The sequence below is a fragment of the Carcharodon carcharias genome, chromosome 21, assembly GCF_017639515.1.
Source record: "Carcharodon carcharias isolate sCarCar2 chromosome 21, sCarCar2.pri, whole genome shotgun sequence".
NCBI classification, from domain to species: domain Eukaryota; kingdom Metazoa; phylum Chordata; class Chondrichthyes; order Lamniformes; family Lamnidae; genus Carcharodon; species Carcharodon carcharias.
In genome coordinates, this window is record NC_054487.1 from 12770573 (window position 1) to 12785396 (window position 14824).

Genomic DNA, 14824 nt, shown 5'->3' on the forward strand with positions numbered 1-14824 from the left:
TGTGCCATCGGCAAATTGGATTGCGGTTCATATCCCATCATCTAAGCTGTTAATAAGTAGGGAGAAGAGTTGAAACTCTGAAGATCCCTTTGACTGATGCCCATTTATAATTATATAATTAGTCCCTCTTTCCAACAACCCTGCAAATGCTTCTTTTCAAGTTTAGATCCAGTCCTCTTTTGGAAGTTACTATTGAATCTGCTTGCACCATCCTTTCAGGTAATGCATGCTAGATCGTAGCTGCGTATAAAAGCTTCTCCTCATCTCCCTCTGGTTCTTTTGTCAATTATCTTAAATCAATGTTCTCTGGTTACTGACCCTCCTGCCAATGGAAACAATGTCTCCCTCTGTACTCTTACCAAAACCCCTCCTAATTTTGAATACCTAAATTAAATTTCCCTCAACCTTCTCTTCTATATGGAGAGCAATCCCAGCTTCTCCACATAACTGAAAGCCCTCATCCCCAGGTGCCATTCCAATAAATCTCTGCACCCTCTCCGAGGCCTCGCTATTGCTGGTGTTCTCTGTGCCAGGTTGAAATTGGTCTGAGGCACGGAATGTCAAGGCTGTGGTGACTTCATTGCCAGGTTCCACTGAACTGGCACAGTTCAGTGCCAGCCAGCCTGGTGAAATGGGCCCGGGATGATCCCAGGGTCGTGGACCTTGGCCTGTGCGACTGGCCAAGATGACCAATTCACATCAGATTGGAGCAAATCCAACTCGCATCTTTCCCCTTCCTCCTCCTCCAAAAACACGAGAGAGAAACATCAGCCCCTAATTCTCATTTTCGAATGTAACGATCGGAAATCCAAAGAAAAATTATTCTGAGAAGTCCACCAGCCAAAAATTCCTGCAATTAACTTTGAAGGTGCCGGGCTTTCATCAACTTCAGTTCTTGCCATGCCAGCGACTTTCCATATTAGAATAGAATAAGTACAAGTATGTTCGGCCGGTCAGGAGATTAGGCACTGGCCTTTTGAGAGGGTGACCTTCTCTTGGAGAAGACTATGAAGAAGATGGAAGCATTCACAATCTAACAGATCGGCACATCACTCTACCATGGGTGTACCAATTGAAATGATTCATCCCACATGCATGGAGGGTTTGATGGTCTTGCACAGCCTAAACAATGAGAAGAGGAACCATCCACACCCACCAGACACAATTCAGAGCCAGTACTTCAGTCTCCACTGAGCAGGACTGTGTGAGGTAGGGTCTGATCCCTCTGATTCAGAAGCAGCAACCCTACCACTAGGCCACTGGCTCATTCTGAGAGGATGGGCAGCGCCAGCTTTAGAGACTGAGCAAATCTTACTTTGAGGCCATTTTATAGATTAGTTACCCTCCTGGGAAGAAAAAGGAACAATTTTTTTGGTGCAGAAGAGTCATACGGGCTCGAAACGTTAACTCTGTTTCTCTCTCCGCAGATGCTGCCAGACTTGCGGAGCTTTTCCAGCATTTTCTGTCTTTATTTCAGACTTTATCACAATGTTTTTTGGTGCAATGGTCATGTCGAGAAATGAAACACTTTCCATGTCAGGCACTGAGTGTTAATCAATCCCAGGGCAGGGCTGGACAGCACCGTTAGATGCAGAGTGAAGCTCCCTTTGCTTTGCCCCGACAACATGTCTTAGCCCCAGCCTCAGAAGAGCACTCCCCCGACTGAATGGCAATGGGAGGTCTCTCCTGATATGAGCAGTCCAGTCACCCTCATGGGATCCTCCCATTAACTTGGTGCGACTCTGGACTGCAGGTATACTTGGCCTGACATGTGGCGAGACTGTTTCCCAGAGATGGCCTTGTAGCCCAGGGATTTTGTGAAACCCGGACCTGTCAGATCGTCAGAGCTGAAAGGGCACTCACTGCCTGTCTTCCCTCCGAGGGACGTGATGCTGAGGCGCCTTGCGATGGTTGGGGATCGTAGCTGAGGCGGAGTGCGGCACTGCTTGCTCAGGTCCTCCTCCACGACCGGGGTGATCAGTTCACCAACCAGGATCCGCTCCAAACTGCCATCATCTACCCCTTTCCCGAGCCACCGGCCGCAGGGGAACCTGACGTGATATAACACAGGGAGCACAAGCCATCAAACCTGACATGATATAACACAGAACCTGACGTGATATAACACAGAACCTGACGTGATATAACACAGGGAGCACAAGCCATCAAACAAAACTGTGACAACACTGTGTGAAAGCCATTTGTTCATGAGTGGGGCGGGGAGTCTGAAGTAAATGTTACTTGTTTCTAAAACAGGTTGTGCTGTGGTTTCTGTTAATGATCTGCTGTTACCCCAATGCCCTATGACAGGCTGTCCCCCACTCTCCGTGCTCCCCAAATACCATACATATGATTTTTTTTATGTTAATATAAACATACATGTGTATGTGTGTACCTATGTGTGCATATCTTTCTTATATTAATCTATCGCCTCTCTATATATACATACAATACCCATGCATACATGTATATTTTATATATATGTAGATGTATCTGTATCCATATATATCCACCATCTACAAGGCACAAGTCAGGAGTGTGATGGAATACTCTCCATTGATATGTATGAATGCAGCTCCAACAACACACAAGAAGCTCAACACAATCCAGGACAAAGCAGCCTGCCTGATTGGCACCCCATCCACAAACATTCACTCCCCCCACCACTGACACACAGTGGCAGCAGTGTGTGTACCATCTATAAGATGCACTGCAGCAACTCACCCAGGCTCCTTCGACAGCACCTTCCAAACCCATGACTCTACAACTTAGAAGGGCAAGGGCAGCAGACACATGGGAACACCACCAGCTGCAAGTTCCCCTCCAAGTCACACACCATCCTGACTTGGAAATATATCGCTGTTCCTTCATCGCTGCTGGGTAAAAATCCTGGAACTCCCTCCCTAACAACACTGCAGCGGTTCAAGAAAGCAGCTCACCACCACCTTCTCAAGGGGCAATTAGGGAGGGGCAATAAATGCTGGCCCAGCCAGCGAAGCCCACATCTCATGAACAAATAAAAAAAAACTGTAGATATAGATGTATGTATTTTGCCTATCCATTTCCTATATGTGTCTGTCCACTTCTCTCGTTCCAGTTGTGAAGTAGGATCCCTCAGTCTCTCTCCACAGATAATGCCTGACAAGGAAACTGTGTTTCCAACTTTTACTGGGGATGCTATTGACGATCTCCAGCAGCCCTTCTCTTTGTGCATGAGATTGTCTGGGACTACAGGCAGCCGGTCAAGCGAATCATGCTGTCTTGCTGACAGAAAGTCTTTAGTGTAGTGTTGTCAGGTCCTTACCTGTAAGTGTGACCAGTAATCTCATTCCGGACCATCACGCAATCCACCAGCCACTTAGCCAACAGGCCTGAGTTGTCGTGGCCGATCTGAACTGTGGTCAGTTTGCCCAGATTCTGGCACTGAGTGAGGGGAAAGTGGAGATCATTAATTCACAGTTCACACACCCAACGGCAACACAACAGTCTGCTCTCTGACTCAGTGTCCATTCCTCTGCCCTCTGCTGACTCTCAAGATCCTGACCTTGGGTTCAATCCATAATGTGCTGACTCCATACTTGCAATGAGGTTCTAGCAGCACTAGTGTTGCTACAGTTGACATCAGTACCCTGAATATATGGGGGCTAAGGATTTTTTTAAAAAAGCCAAGGACACTCACCCCAGCCCATTGGAAAGTGCACGTGTGGATTCGGATGAGGACAGGATCAACTTCAACTGTGATGCCGCCCACTCTCAGGTTGAACAGCCCCCACTCTCACAACTCACATCAGAAATGGCTACTCAGGTGAGGTACTGGAAGGCATCCAGTACTTGAGAAACCAAATCTCAGTTAAGTTAGGTAGAGCAATCCAAAGTAAGAAGCCAAGCTCTGTAGACTGTAGATTTGAGACCCACTCAATAATTCTAATAGGTGGCAAATCAAGAGCAGTAGGCACCCAATGCCCCAACCTGGGCTCTCTGCCAGAGCTAATCCTTGCCAGGGATTACCCAATTGTAGAGTCAGTTCCTATATTTGACAAAATGTGGTGAGTTAGTGAGAGCTGTCTTTGTGGATAAATCACAACACAGTAACAATCTGCATTGATATAGCACCTTTAATGTAATATGACATCCCATGGCACTTCACAGGGCTATTATCAAACATAACAGGGAGGCGGTGGTGTAGTGGGATTGTCACTGGACTGGTAATCCAGAGACCCAGGGCAATGCTCTGGGGACTCAGGTTCGAATTCAATAAAAATTTGGAATTAAAAGTTTATTGATGACCATGGAAGTATTATCGATTGTCGTAAAAACCCATCTGGTTCACTAATGTCCTTTAGGGAAGGAAATCTGTCATCCTTACCCTAGTTCGGCCTACATGTGACTCCAGGCTCACAATTCTTAAATGCCTTCTGAAAAGGCCTAGCAAGCCACTCAGTTGTATCAAACTGCTACAAAGTCAATAAAAAGGAATGAAACCGGACAGGCCAACCGGCATCGATCTAGGCACCGGAAACAACAACGGCAAACCCAGCCCTGTCGACCCTGCAAAGTCCTCCTTACTAACATCTGGGGACATGTGCCAAAATTGGGAGAGCTGTCTCACAAACTAGTCAAGCAACAGACTGCCATAGTCATCCTAACGGAATCATACCTTACAGATAATGTTCCAGACACCACAATAACGATCTCTGGGTATGTCCTGTCCCACCGGCATGACAGACCCAGCAGAGGTAGGGGCAGTGGTAGTGGTATACAGTCGGCAGGGAGTTGCCCTGGGAGTCTTCAACATTGACTCCAGCCCCCATGAAGTCTCATGGCATCAGGTCAAACATGGACAAGGAAACCTCCTGCTAATTATCACGTACCGCCCTCCCACAGCTGATGAATCAGTGCTCCTCCATGTTGAACATCATCTGGAGGAAGCACCGAGGGTGCTTCACCAGGTTGACACCTCATTTTTAGGTATGTCCTCCTGCACTCTTCATTGAACCAAGGACGCAGAATGTAGGGGGACATCAATGTCCATCACTAAGAGTGTCTCGTTAGCATCGCCACAGACCGAGCTTGCTGAGTCCTGAAGGACATAGCTGCTAGACTGGGTCTGCGACAGGTGGTGAGGGAACCAACAAGGGGGAAAAAAGCATACTTGACCTCATCCTCACCAACCTGCCTGCCTCAGATGCATCTGTCCATGACAGTATTGGTAGGAGTGACAACCGCACAGGGCTGGTGGAGACAAAGTCCCACCTTCACATTGAGGATACCCTCCATCGTGTTATGTGGCACGACCACTCTGCTAAATGGGATAGATTTTGAACGGATCTAGCAACTCAAGACTGGGCAACCATGAGGCGCTGTGGGCCATTAGCAGCAGCAGAATTTTATACAACTACAATCTGTAACCTCATGTTCCGGCATATCCCCCACTCTACCATTACCATCAAACCAGGGGATCAATCCTGGTTCATTGAGAGTGCAGGAGGGCATGTCATGAGCAGTACCAGGCAAACCTAAAAATGAGGTGTCAACCTGGTGAAGCTATAACACAGGACTACTTGCATGCCAAGCAGCATAAGCAGCAAGTTAATAGACAGAGCTAAGTGATCCTACAACCAACAGATCAAACCTAAGCTCTGCAGTCCTGCCACATCCAGTCGTGAATGGTGGTGGACAATTAAACAACTCACTGGAGAAGGTGGCTCCACAAGTACCCCCATCCTCAATGATGGAGGAGCCCAGCACATCAGTGCAAAAGATAAGGCTGAAGTAATCGCAACAATCTTCAGCCAGAAGTGCCAAGTGGATGATCCAACTCGTCCTCCTCAGGAGGTCCCCAACATCACAGATGCCAGTCTTTAGCCAATTCGATTCACTCCACGTGATATCAAGAAATGGCTGAAGGCACTGGATACTGCAAAGGCTATGGATCCTGACAACATTCCGGCAACAGGACTTGTGCTCCAGAACTTGCTGCACCCCTAGCCAAGCTGTTCCAGTACAGCTACAACACTGGCATCTACCCGGCTATGTGGAAAATTGCCCAGGTATGTCCTGTACACAAATAAAAAGCAAGACAAATCTAACCCGGCCAATTACCACCCCATCAGCCTACTCTCCATTATCAGTAAAGCAATGGAAGGGGTCATCAACAGTGCAACCAACCGGCACTTGCTTAACCTGCTCACTGATGCTCAGTTTGGGTTCCATCAGGGTCACTCAACTTTTGACCTCATTACAACTTTGGTTCAAACATGGACAAAAGAGCTGAACTCCAGAGATGAACCGAGAGTGACTGCCCTTGACATCAAGGCAGCATTTGACCGAGTGTGGCTTTAAGGAGCCCTAGCAAAACCGGAGTCAATGGGAATCAGGGGGAAAACTCTCCGCTGGTTGGAGTCATACCCAGCACAAAGGAAGATGGTTGTGGTTGTTGGAGGTCAGTCATTTCAGCTCCAGGACATCACTGCAGGAGTTCCTCAGGGTAGTGTCCTCGGCCCAATCATCTTCAGCTGCTTCATTAATGACCTTCCTTCCATCATAAGGTCAGAAGTGGGGAGGTTCGCTGATAATTGCACAATGTTCAGCACCATTTGCGACTCCTCAGATACTGAAACAGTCCATGTCCAAATACAGCAAGACCTTGACTATATCCAGGCTTGGGTTGACAAGTGGCAAGTAACATTCATGCCACACAAGTGCCAGGGAATGACCATCTCCAACAAGAGAGAATCCAACCATCGTCCCTTGATGTGCAATGGCATTACCATCACTGAAATCCCCAGTAACATCCTGGAGGTTACCATTGACCAGAAACTAGCCATATAAATACTGTGGCTACAAGAGCAGGTCAGAGGCTAGAAATCCTGCGGTGAGCACCTCTTGACTCCCCAACGCCTGCCCACCATCTACAAGGCACAGATGATGGAACATTCTCCCCTTGCCTGGACGAGTGCAGCTCCAACAACACTCAAGAAGCTTGACACCATCCAGGACAAAGCAGCCTTCTTGACTGGCATCCCATCCACAAACATTCACTCCCTCCACCGCTAATGCACAGCAGCAGCAGTGTCTACCATCTACAAGATGCACTGCAGAAACTCACCATGGCTCCTTAGGCAGCACCTTCCAAACCCACGACCACTAACATCTAGAAGGACAAGGGCAGCAGACACATGGGAACACCACCACCTGGAAGTTCCCCTCCAAGCCACTCACCATCTTGACTTGGAAATATATCGCCGTTCCTTCACTGTCACTGGGTCAAAATCCTGGAACTCCCTCCCTAACAGCACTGTGGTCATTCCCTGACACTTGTGTGGCACAAATGTTACTTGCCACTTGTCAGCCCAAACCTGGATATTGTCCAGGTCTTGCCGCATTTGGACATGGACTGTTTCAGTATCTGAGGAGTTGTGAATGGTGCTGAACATTGTGCAATCATCAGCGAACATCCCCACTTCTGACTTTATGATGGAAGGAAGGTGCCCTATGAACTGCAGCGGTTCAAGAAGGCACCTTCTCAAGAGCAACTAGGGATGGGCAATAAATGCTGGCCCCGCCAGCGAAGCCCACATCCCGTGAATAAATTTTTAAAAAATTTCATACCAGGCCATATATTAGGATAGATGACTAAAAGCTTGGTCGAGATAGCTTTTAACAAGTGTCTCAAAGGAGGAGAGAAACATAGAGATTTGGGGTAGGAATTCCATAGCTTAGGCTAAGGTAGCTGAAGGCATGGGCGCAATGGTAGACCAATGAAAATCAGCAGACATAATCAAGCCAGAATTGGAAGAATGCAGAGATGTTGGAGAGGGTCACGGACTGGAGGAGTTTACGGAGATTGAGAGGGATTTGAAGACAAGGATGAGATCTTAAAAACAGGCTGAAAGTCAAATTGTTTCAAAAGAAAAGCACAATTGAAGCAATGCACCAACCTCAAAAGTCATTTCCAAAACGTTCTTGGGGACCTGCATCACCCCAGTGTCCCCCAGCTCACCCGACACACTGATCCAAGGATTGGAGGTAGTGATGGAGTTACTCAGCTTTTTGATCGGAATAATGACAGCTCTGTATGGGATCACTGTGGAAAGCAAGAAGAGAACGTGGCAGAGATCGTTAGAATAAAAATAATACCGCTACACAGGACAAAGTTGCCCATCCCTCACGAGCTTGGGTTCTTCTATATAGGGTCAGTGGTTGGTACTTTTGCCTCTGGGCCAGGGTTCGAATCTCACTCTGGGGACTGGAGGACTTAATCTAGGTATACACTGCAGTGCACTACTGAGGGACAGCTGCACTGTCGTTGGTGCCATCTTTCAAGTGAGATGTTAAACAAGGTCTCATTTCTTTTCTTTGGTGAATGTTAAAGAATCCGCAGCACTCTTTTGAACAAGAGCGAGAGAGCTCTCCAAGTGTTCTGGTCAATATTTATACCTTGAGAAACTCAGAAAATACAGATTATCCGGTTACCATCACATTGTTTGTGGGAGCTTGCTGTGCGCAAATTGGCTGCTGCTTTTCCTACATCGTAACAGTGACTACATTTCAAAAGTATTTCGTGGCTGTGAAGTGCTTTGGGACATCCTGAGGTCATGACAGACGCAGTATAAAAATATAAACATATAAATCCAAGTCTTTCTTTTTCTTTTTGTATTGATTGGCAGGCAGCAAGTTATGTAGTGTTCCCACTGCCACCGGCACCCTATCACCCACCCTATCAGTATAAAAGGAGTGGGGGGTGGGGTAACACCCTCCCCACCAGTGTTGCGACAGTCCCTGGGGCACAAAAGCTAGCCATATGAGGGTGTACAGTCGTTCACATAACTGCCAGTATTCTACACAAAATCTAATATAAAGTTTTCATTCCTTTGTTCAAATTTCCCCATGGTCTTGCCCTTTCAAACCTCCCACGCCCCTCAGAGAACTCAGCGTTCCTGTAAATCTGCCCTCTTCACACCCAGCATTTCCTTCACCTGCCCACTGTGGCTGCACATTCAGGTGCCTAGGCCTGACGCTCTGGGCGTTCCCCTCCCTAAACCTAACTCCCCCTCGCCCTTTAAGATGCCATAAGACCCAGGGCGGGATTTACCGTTCCCGCCTCTGGCGGGGATTGTTGCAGGACAGAAAATTTGACGGACTGGTTGACTTCAGGTGGGAGTTTCTGCTTCCGCCCAAAAGCCGTGCCCTATTTTTCTTTGTAACCAAACTTTTGGTACCTAACCCAATATCTCATTACGTGGCTCAGTGTCAAATTTTACCTGATAATGCTCCTGTGAACTGCCTTGGGATGTTTGACCACATTAAATGTTCTATAAATGGAAGTTGTTATTGAGGAGTGATGGAGGGAACTCCAACATTGGGGTACAGAAAAAGGAGGGGTTATCTTTATATCTAACCTGCAGAGAATTGAATAAGGTCAGGCTGTAGCTTCATAACAATCAGGAGAGCGTCCACGTGATCTTGGATCCCCTGAACCGTTCCACCCTACCCCCACCTCAGGTCCATTCCCAAAGTGATTATGAGACCCTTTGAGAGACAAGACTTGATTTTTCGACTCTAATTTCTGAAAGTTATGTTTTGTATATGGGAAAGTGCAGCTTAAAATGCAGGGCTCCACTGTGAGTCCTCCTCCCTCACACAGTAAGCTGCAAACTGCAATGGTTGTATAATGACCAGCATTCATGGCTGTGGACTGGATTGTTCAGGGAGGGGCAGACAGGTTATTCCTGGTTTTCAAATGGGATAATTGCAGTTTGCAGTTACTGGAGGTAAGCTCCTGGTTTGTGCTTTTCCCCACTGGGTATGGAAACAACAACAAGTAATGGCAGCCAAGTTGTGCACAGCAAGATCCCACAAATAATAATCTGATAATCTCCAGATAATCTGTTTTACTCAGTTTGGTTGAGGGATAAGTATTGGCCAGGGCACTGGGCAAAAGACCCCTTCTTAAGAACAGTGCCACGGGATCTTTTATATCCCCCTGAAACGTCAAGTTCGAAAGATGGCAGCTCTTGCCAATGCAGCACTCCCTCAGCACTGCAGTGTCAGCCTGGATTACATGCTCTGGTGAGAGCCTTTGAAGTCACAACCTGGCTCAAGAGGTGAGAGTGCTACCAACGAAGCCGAGGCTACCAGTTAAAGAATCCAAAGTGGGACTTCTCTTCCTCAGCTCTTCCCAATTCCTCTTCCCACTGAATGTTAACTCGAGCTGGGGCACAGTTTCCCCATGCACAGAAAACCCTCAAGTACTTCAGAGTGCCCATTCTCCAGAGTGCATTAGCTTGGCCCAGCCAGCTGGCCTGATCCTGCTCTCTGCCAAGATCCACCATGGATTTACTGAATCGACATCAAGAGAAGAAAGTTTCATCTTTCTCCCTTTTCTGGCTCAAAGACCTATCTTTGCATCCCCTGTACTGCTGCAGGTGACAACAGATAATGTAGTAGAGACAAGGGAATTGAGCACTAGATGTTCTGGTCTATATACGCTAAGTAGGTCAGCATTGTAGAACCCAATACAACAGTGGCAGTACACTCTAAGGTCATTGCCTCTGCAAACAAACACTCATCATCGGCCACTTTATGTCGGTCTGATTGAAAACACATTCAACACCCCAGCTGAAGACCAGGCCCCAACATACAGGACTCAAAAAGAAGAAAAGAGAAGGGATGAAGTGCAAAGTAGTGATTAGCCCATGGCTGGTTTGTGTTTCAGAGACTGCAGATTGAGAAAGGAGGGAAGACTGTGTTCCACAGATCTGAGAACGAGTGGGAGTCAGAGCCTCCAGGAGGTGAGAAAACTAGAATGACAACAATAATCATCTTATTTTGCTGCACAATTACTGTACTCAGCACCCAAAGTGACCTGAGCAGAAGTCCTGAGCATATTGCAGGCTTACACTGAGGATGAAGTGATGAGGGGAGGCCAACATTCAGGCCTTTAAACTTTGCTGTTATCAGAGAAAAGGAAAAGTGATGGAGGTTGAGGAGAGTTACAGTTTTACCTTCTAGGGAAAGAATGAGCTAAGAGTTGGTGATGGTTAATTGAATCTTACAGTGCAGCAGGCCCTTCAGCCCATCAGGCCTGTGCCAGCTCTTTGAGCTATCCAGTTAGTCCCAGTCCCACTGCCTTTTCCACATAGCTCTTCCAATTTTACCGTGGCTATTATTTATCGGATTTGCTTTTGACAACTATCATTGAATCTGCTTCTACAGCCCTTTCAAGCAGTGCATTCATACGAACATACAAATTAGGAGCAGGAGTGGGCCATTCAGCCCCTCGAGCCTGCTCCGCCATTCAGTAAGATCATGGCTGACCTGATTGTATCCTCAACCCCACATTCCTGCCCACCCCCGATAACTTTTCACCCCAAGAATCTATCTAGCTGTGCCTTAAAAATACTCAAAGACTCTGCCTTTTGAGGGAGAGAGTTCCAAAGACTCACCACCCTCTGTGAGAAAAAAATTCCACATAGTAACAACTTGTTGTGAAAGGAAAACTCTCAGCTCCTCACAGGATTTTTTGGCAATTATTCCAGTACGGTTATCCTGTCTTAATAGGACACTGTCCCAACTTACTGATTGTCGTGAACACACTGGTAAAGCAGAAGTAGTCCACAGCATTGAGTGACAACAGGTGGTAAAGGAATTGCTCCTTCTCATCCTCACAGCGCAGAAAGGCATAACGCTTGTACAATTTCCTGTTGGTGTGAGAGAGAGACAGTGAACACCAACTAAACTGTAAACCCCTCTGACTTCAGATCAATAAAAACAGCACCAGCCTGTTTTTGACATAGTAAAATGCCCCTAAACACAATCAGATAAAATTTGACACCGAGCCGCATAAGGAGACATTAGGACAGTTGACCAAAAGCTAGGCCGAGGAGAGGGAGGGACGGAGAGGTTTAGGGAGGGACCTCCAGAGCCGAGGGCCCAGGCAGCTGAAGACCTGATGTTGCGGGTGGAGCAGTTGAAATGCTCCAGAGACAGGCACTGGAGGATTGCAGAGATCTCTGAGGGTTGTAGGGCTGGACAGAGATGGTGGGGGCGGACGAGGCCACACAGGGATTTCAACACAAGGGCGCAAATTTTAAATTTGAACTTTGCCGAGTTCCCTTTCTCTGCCCGAGCATCAGGTAGACTAAGGTAGCAATGGTGAAAATCACATCTCTTCAAACTCCCACTTGTTTGTTCCCTCTGCTCCTGCAGCCTGGAACTTGTATTGTTTTCCTTCAAAAGAATGTTGTGACTTGGTGTAGGATAGTGAATATAGTAGGGGCAATCAATTAACAAATCAATAGTCAGTATTTATATCACCGTTGGGTGAGAATGTGTTCCGTGTGATAGAGGTTAAACACATGGTTCAGATTAGGTCATTAGGATTCAGGATGTGAATGTTCAATAAGCGGGTGGTGTCAGATTAATGCGATTTTAGAAGCACCAAAGAGTTTGTGTAAGAATCAAAGCTAGTTTGGAGCCAACACATCCATGTTTCAGCTGTTATCATTCTGTTCAGGTGTAATGTCTATAACAATGAAAACTGTCCAAAAATTCTATTTATATTCCAGAGAGAATGAGGTGTACTTGGTGCAATATTGCCACTTACACTGATGTAGAGGAGCTTATAACACAAAATGATGACATGCCAATAATCTCAGAACTGATAGTTTTGGAGCAAGTCATCTGACACTGTCCATCTAGGTGTATCAATAAGTTCACTTTCATATGCTCTGCTGAGAACTTGGATGGATTGGTAAGTAATTTAAAGGCCCTGATGGATATCCTACCAGTAAGTATATAAATATATAATTTGATTTCAGTAATAGACAGAAACTAAAAGCAACAAGTTGATTTTTCACTGACATCCAATCCTATATAATTTGGTTAATCTACTCAGTTGATCTAGCACATTGGTTCCACCACCTGCTATTAGCACAATTCAACCCAGGCCAAAATCACCCAGCTCCTAGCAACAGACTACAGACAGAGGCCAAGGAGGAGACTGCTTTGAAGCTGTCAGCACTAGAAAATGCCACTTGCTACGGGAGGATTTACGAAGGAACATGGGCCAAAATATAAACCATCAGTCAAGAAAAGCCACTATTCCTGTGGAGAAAGAGTGAGATTAATGGGTAGAGTTATGTGTTGCTTGCGTTCACCACATATAAATTGGTTAATCTTAGCTGGCGTACCAAGGTACCCCTCTCACAACCAGAGCTGCTCAACTTCAGAGGGTGGAGAAACTGAGTTTTCTCACTCTGCTACAACCGGAACTATTTGTGTGTCAAACAGCATAAGCTGTTTCTCAGAGGAGATGTTGAACTGTCTGCTCTCTGATGGCTGCAAACCTGTTGCACTATTTTGAAGAAGGGCAGGGGTCTGTTCCCCTGGTGTCCTGGCTAAAATTGATCCCTTATCAACTCCAAAACAGATTTTTGGTCATTATCACATTGCTGCTTGTGGGACCCATGTGTTTCCCTATATTACAACAGTGAGAACACTTCAGAAATATTTCTGTAAAGATGAGACGTGCTGAGGTTGTGAAAGGCACTAACGAAATGCATATGCTCCCTTTTCCTTCAGGGCAGTAACATTGTACAATTCTTACAGTTTGCCTACGAACAGCACTGAACTCTTAAGATTAAACAGACATTAGCAAAGAATTGATTACTTAAACCTACTTGATAAGAGCTTGGTTGAACATGAGCTGCTTGAGTTGCTGAGAAAGCACCTTCTTTTCAAGGGACAGCCTTATCCAGGCCCGGGCTCGGCCTACTTCTGTCTTGATCTCGCTCATGTGTTGGACGTGCCTGAAATATTAAATGACATTCAATTTTTGAAACTAAAATGTTCCTCCTTGTCCCTCTGATCATCTCCCCCTTTATTTTGCCTCTATAGCCATTGGGCATGATTGGGAGGGGGGAGTGCAGCTTGTGAGGGATTCAATCACTATTGAGTCAGAAAGTTGTGGGTTCAAGTCCCACTGGACACATAATCTAGGCTGACACTCCGGTGCAGGACTGAGGGAATGCTGCAGTGTTGGAGATCCATCTTTCGGTTGAGACATTATGCTGCCCCCTCTGGTGGATGCAAAAGATCTCATGGCATTATTCAAAGAGCAGGGGAGTTCCCTGGTTGCCCTGCCAATATTTAGCTCTCAATTAATATTATTAAAACAGATTATCTAACCATTACCACACTGCTGTTTGTGGAAGCTTGCTGTGCGCAAGTTGGCTGCTAGGTTTCCCACAATACAACTGTGACAGTACTTCAAAAAGTCCTTCATTGGTTGCGAAGCACTTTGGGGCATATTGAGGAAGTGAAAGGTACTATATCAATGCAAGTCTTTCTTCCCTGAACAGACGGTGAAGCTGACACATATCAAATTATTTATAACATGTTGACATAAGTTACTTCGAGTGCAATCAGCTGCCATCAGAAACTGCTTGTTTCATTACTTGTGAGAGTAATTTAATGAATATCCCTCTATGAAGTTAATTGCCCTAAATAACAAGAGCTTTTTATATTGCAGGGATATTTACTGCGATCCTGCAGTAACCCTGCAATATAAATTGCCAAGACAATGCAGCTAGTTCACAGCTAACAGCAATAGAAACTAAAGGGCAATAAAAGTGTCAGCCCTCTCCTATTTTTACTTAGTTCTGTTGAAGGGTCATGAGGACTCGAAACGTCAACTTTGTTCTTCTCCGCCGATGCTGCCAGACCTGCTGAGTTTTTCCAGGTATTTCTGTTTTTGTTCAGCCCACTATACCCCTGGGGTACATTCTGAACAATTTAGCTTTCCCTGAGTCATGGCCTCATG

At 46.2% G+C, this 14824-nt stretch overlaps 1 protein-coding gene across 4 annotated transcripts in view; it reads right to left on the minus strand.

Annotated features, from left to right (window-relative positions):
- LOC121293375 (DENN domain-containing protein 5B) overlaps positions 1-14824 on the minus strand; it is a 297453-nt gene that overhangs the window by 12089 nt on the left and 270540 nt on the right. For all 4 annotated transcript variants that reach the window (XM_041216395.1, XM_041216394.1, XM_041216397.1 and 1 more), the window contains 5 exons: positions 13683-13811; positions 11581-11702; positions 7941-8086; positions 3305-3423; positions 1864-2051 (listed from right to left, as the gene is read on the minus strand). In XM_041216395.1, coding sequence (XP_041072329.1) covers positions 1864-2051; positions 3305-3423; positions 7941-8086; positions 11581-11702; positions 13683-13811 — 704 coding nt within the window. The remainder of the gene's footprint in view (positions 1-1863; positions 2052-3304; positions 3424-7940; positions 8087-11580; positions 11703-13682; positions 13812-14824) is intronic.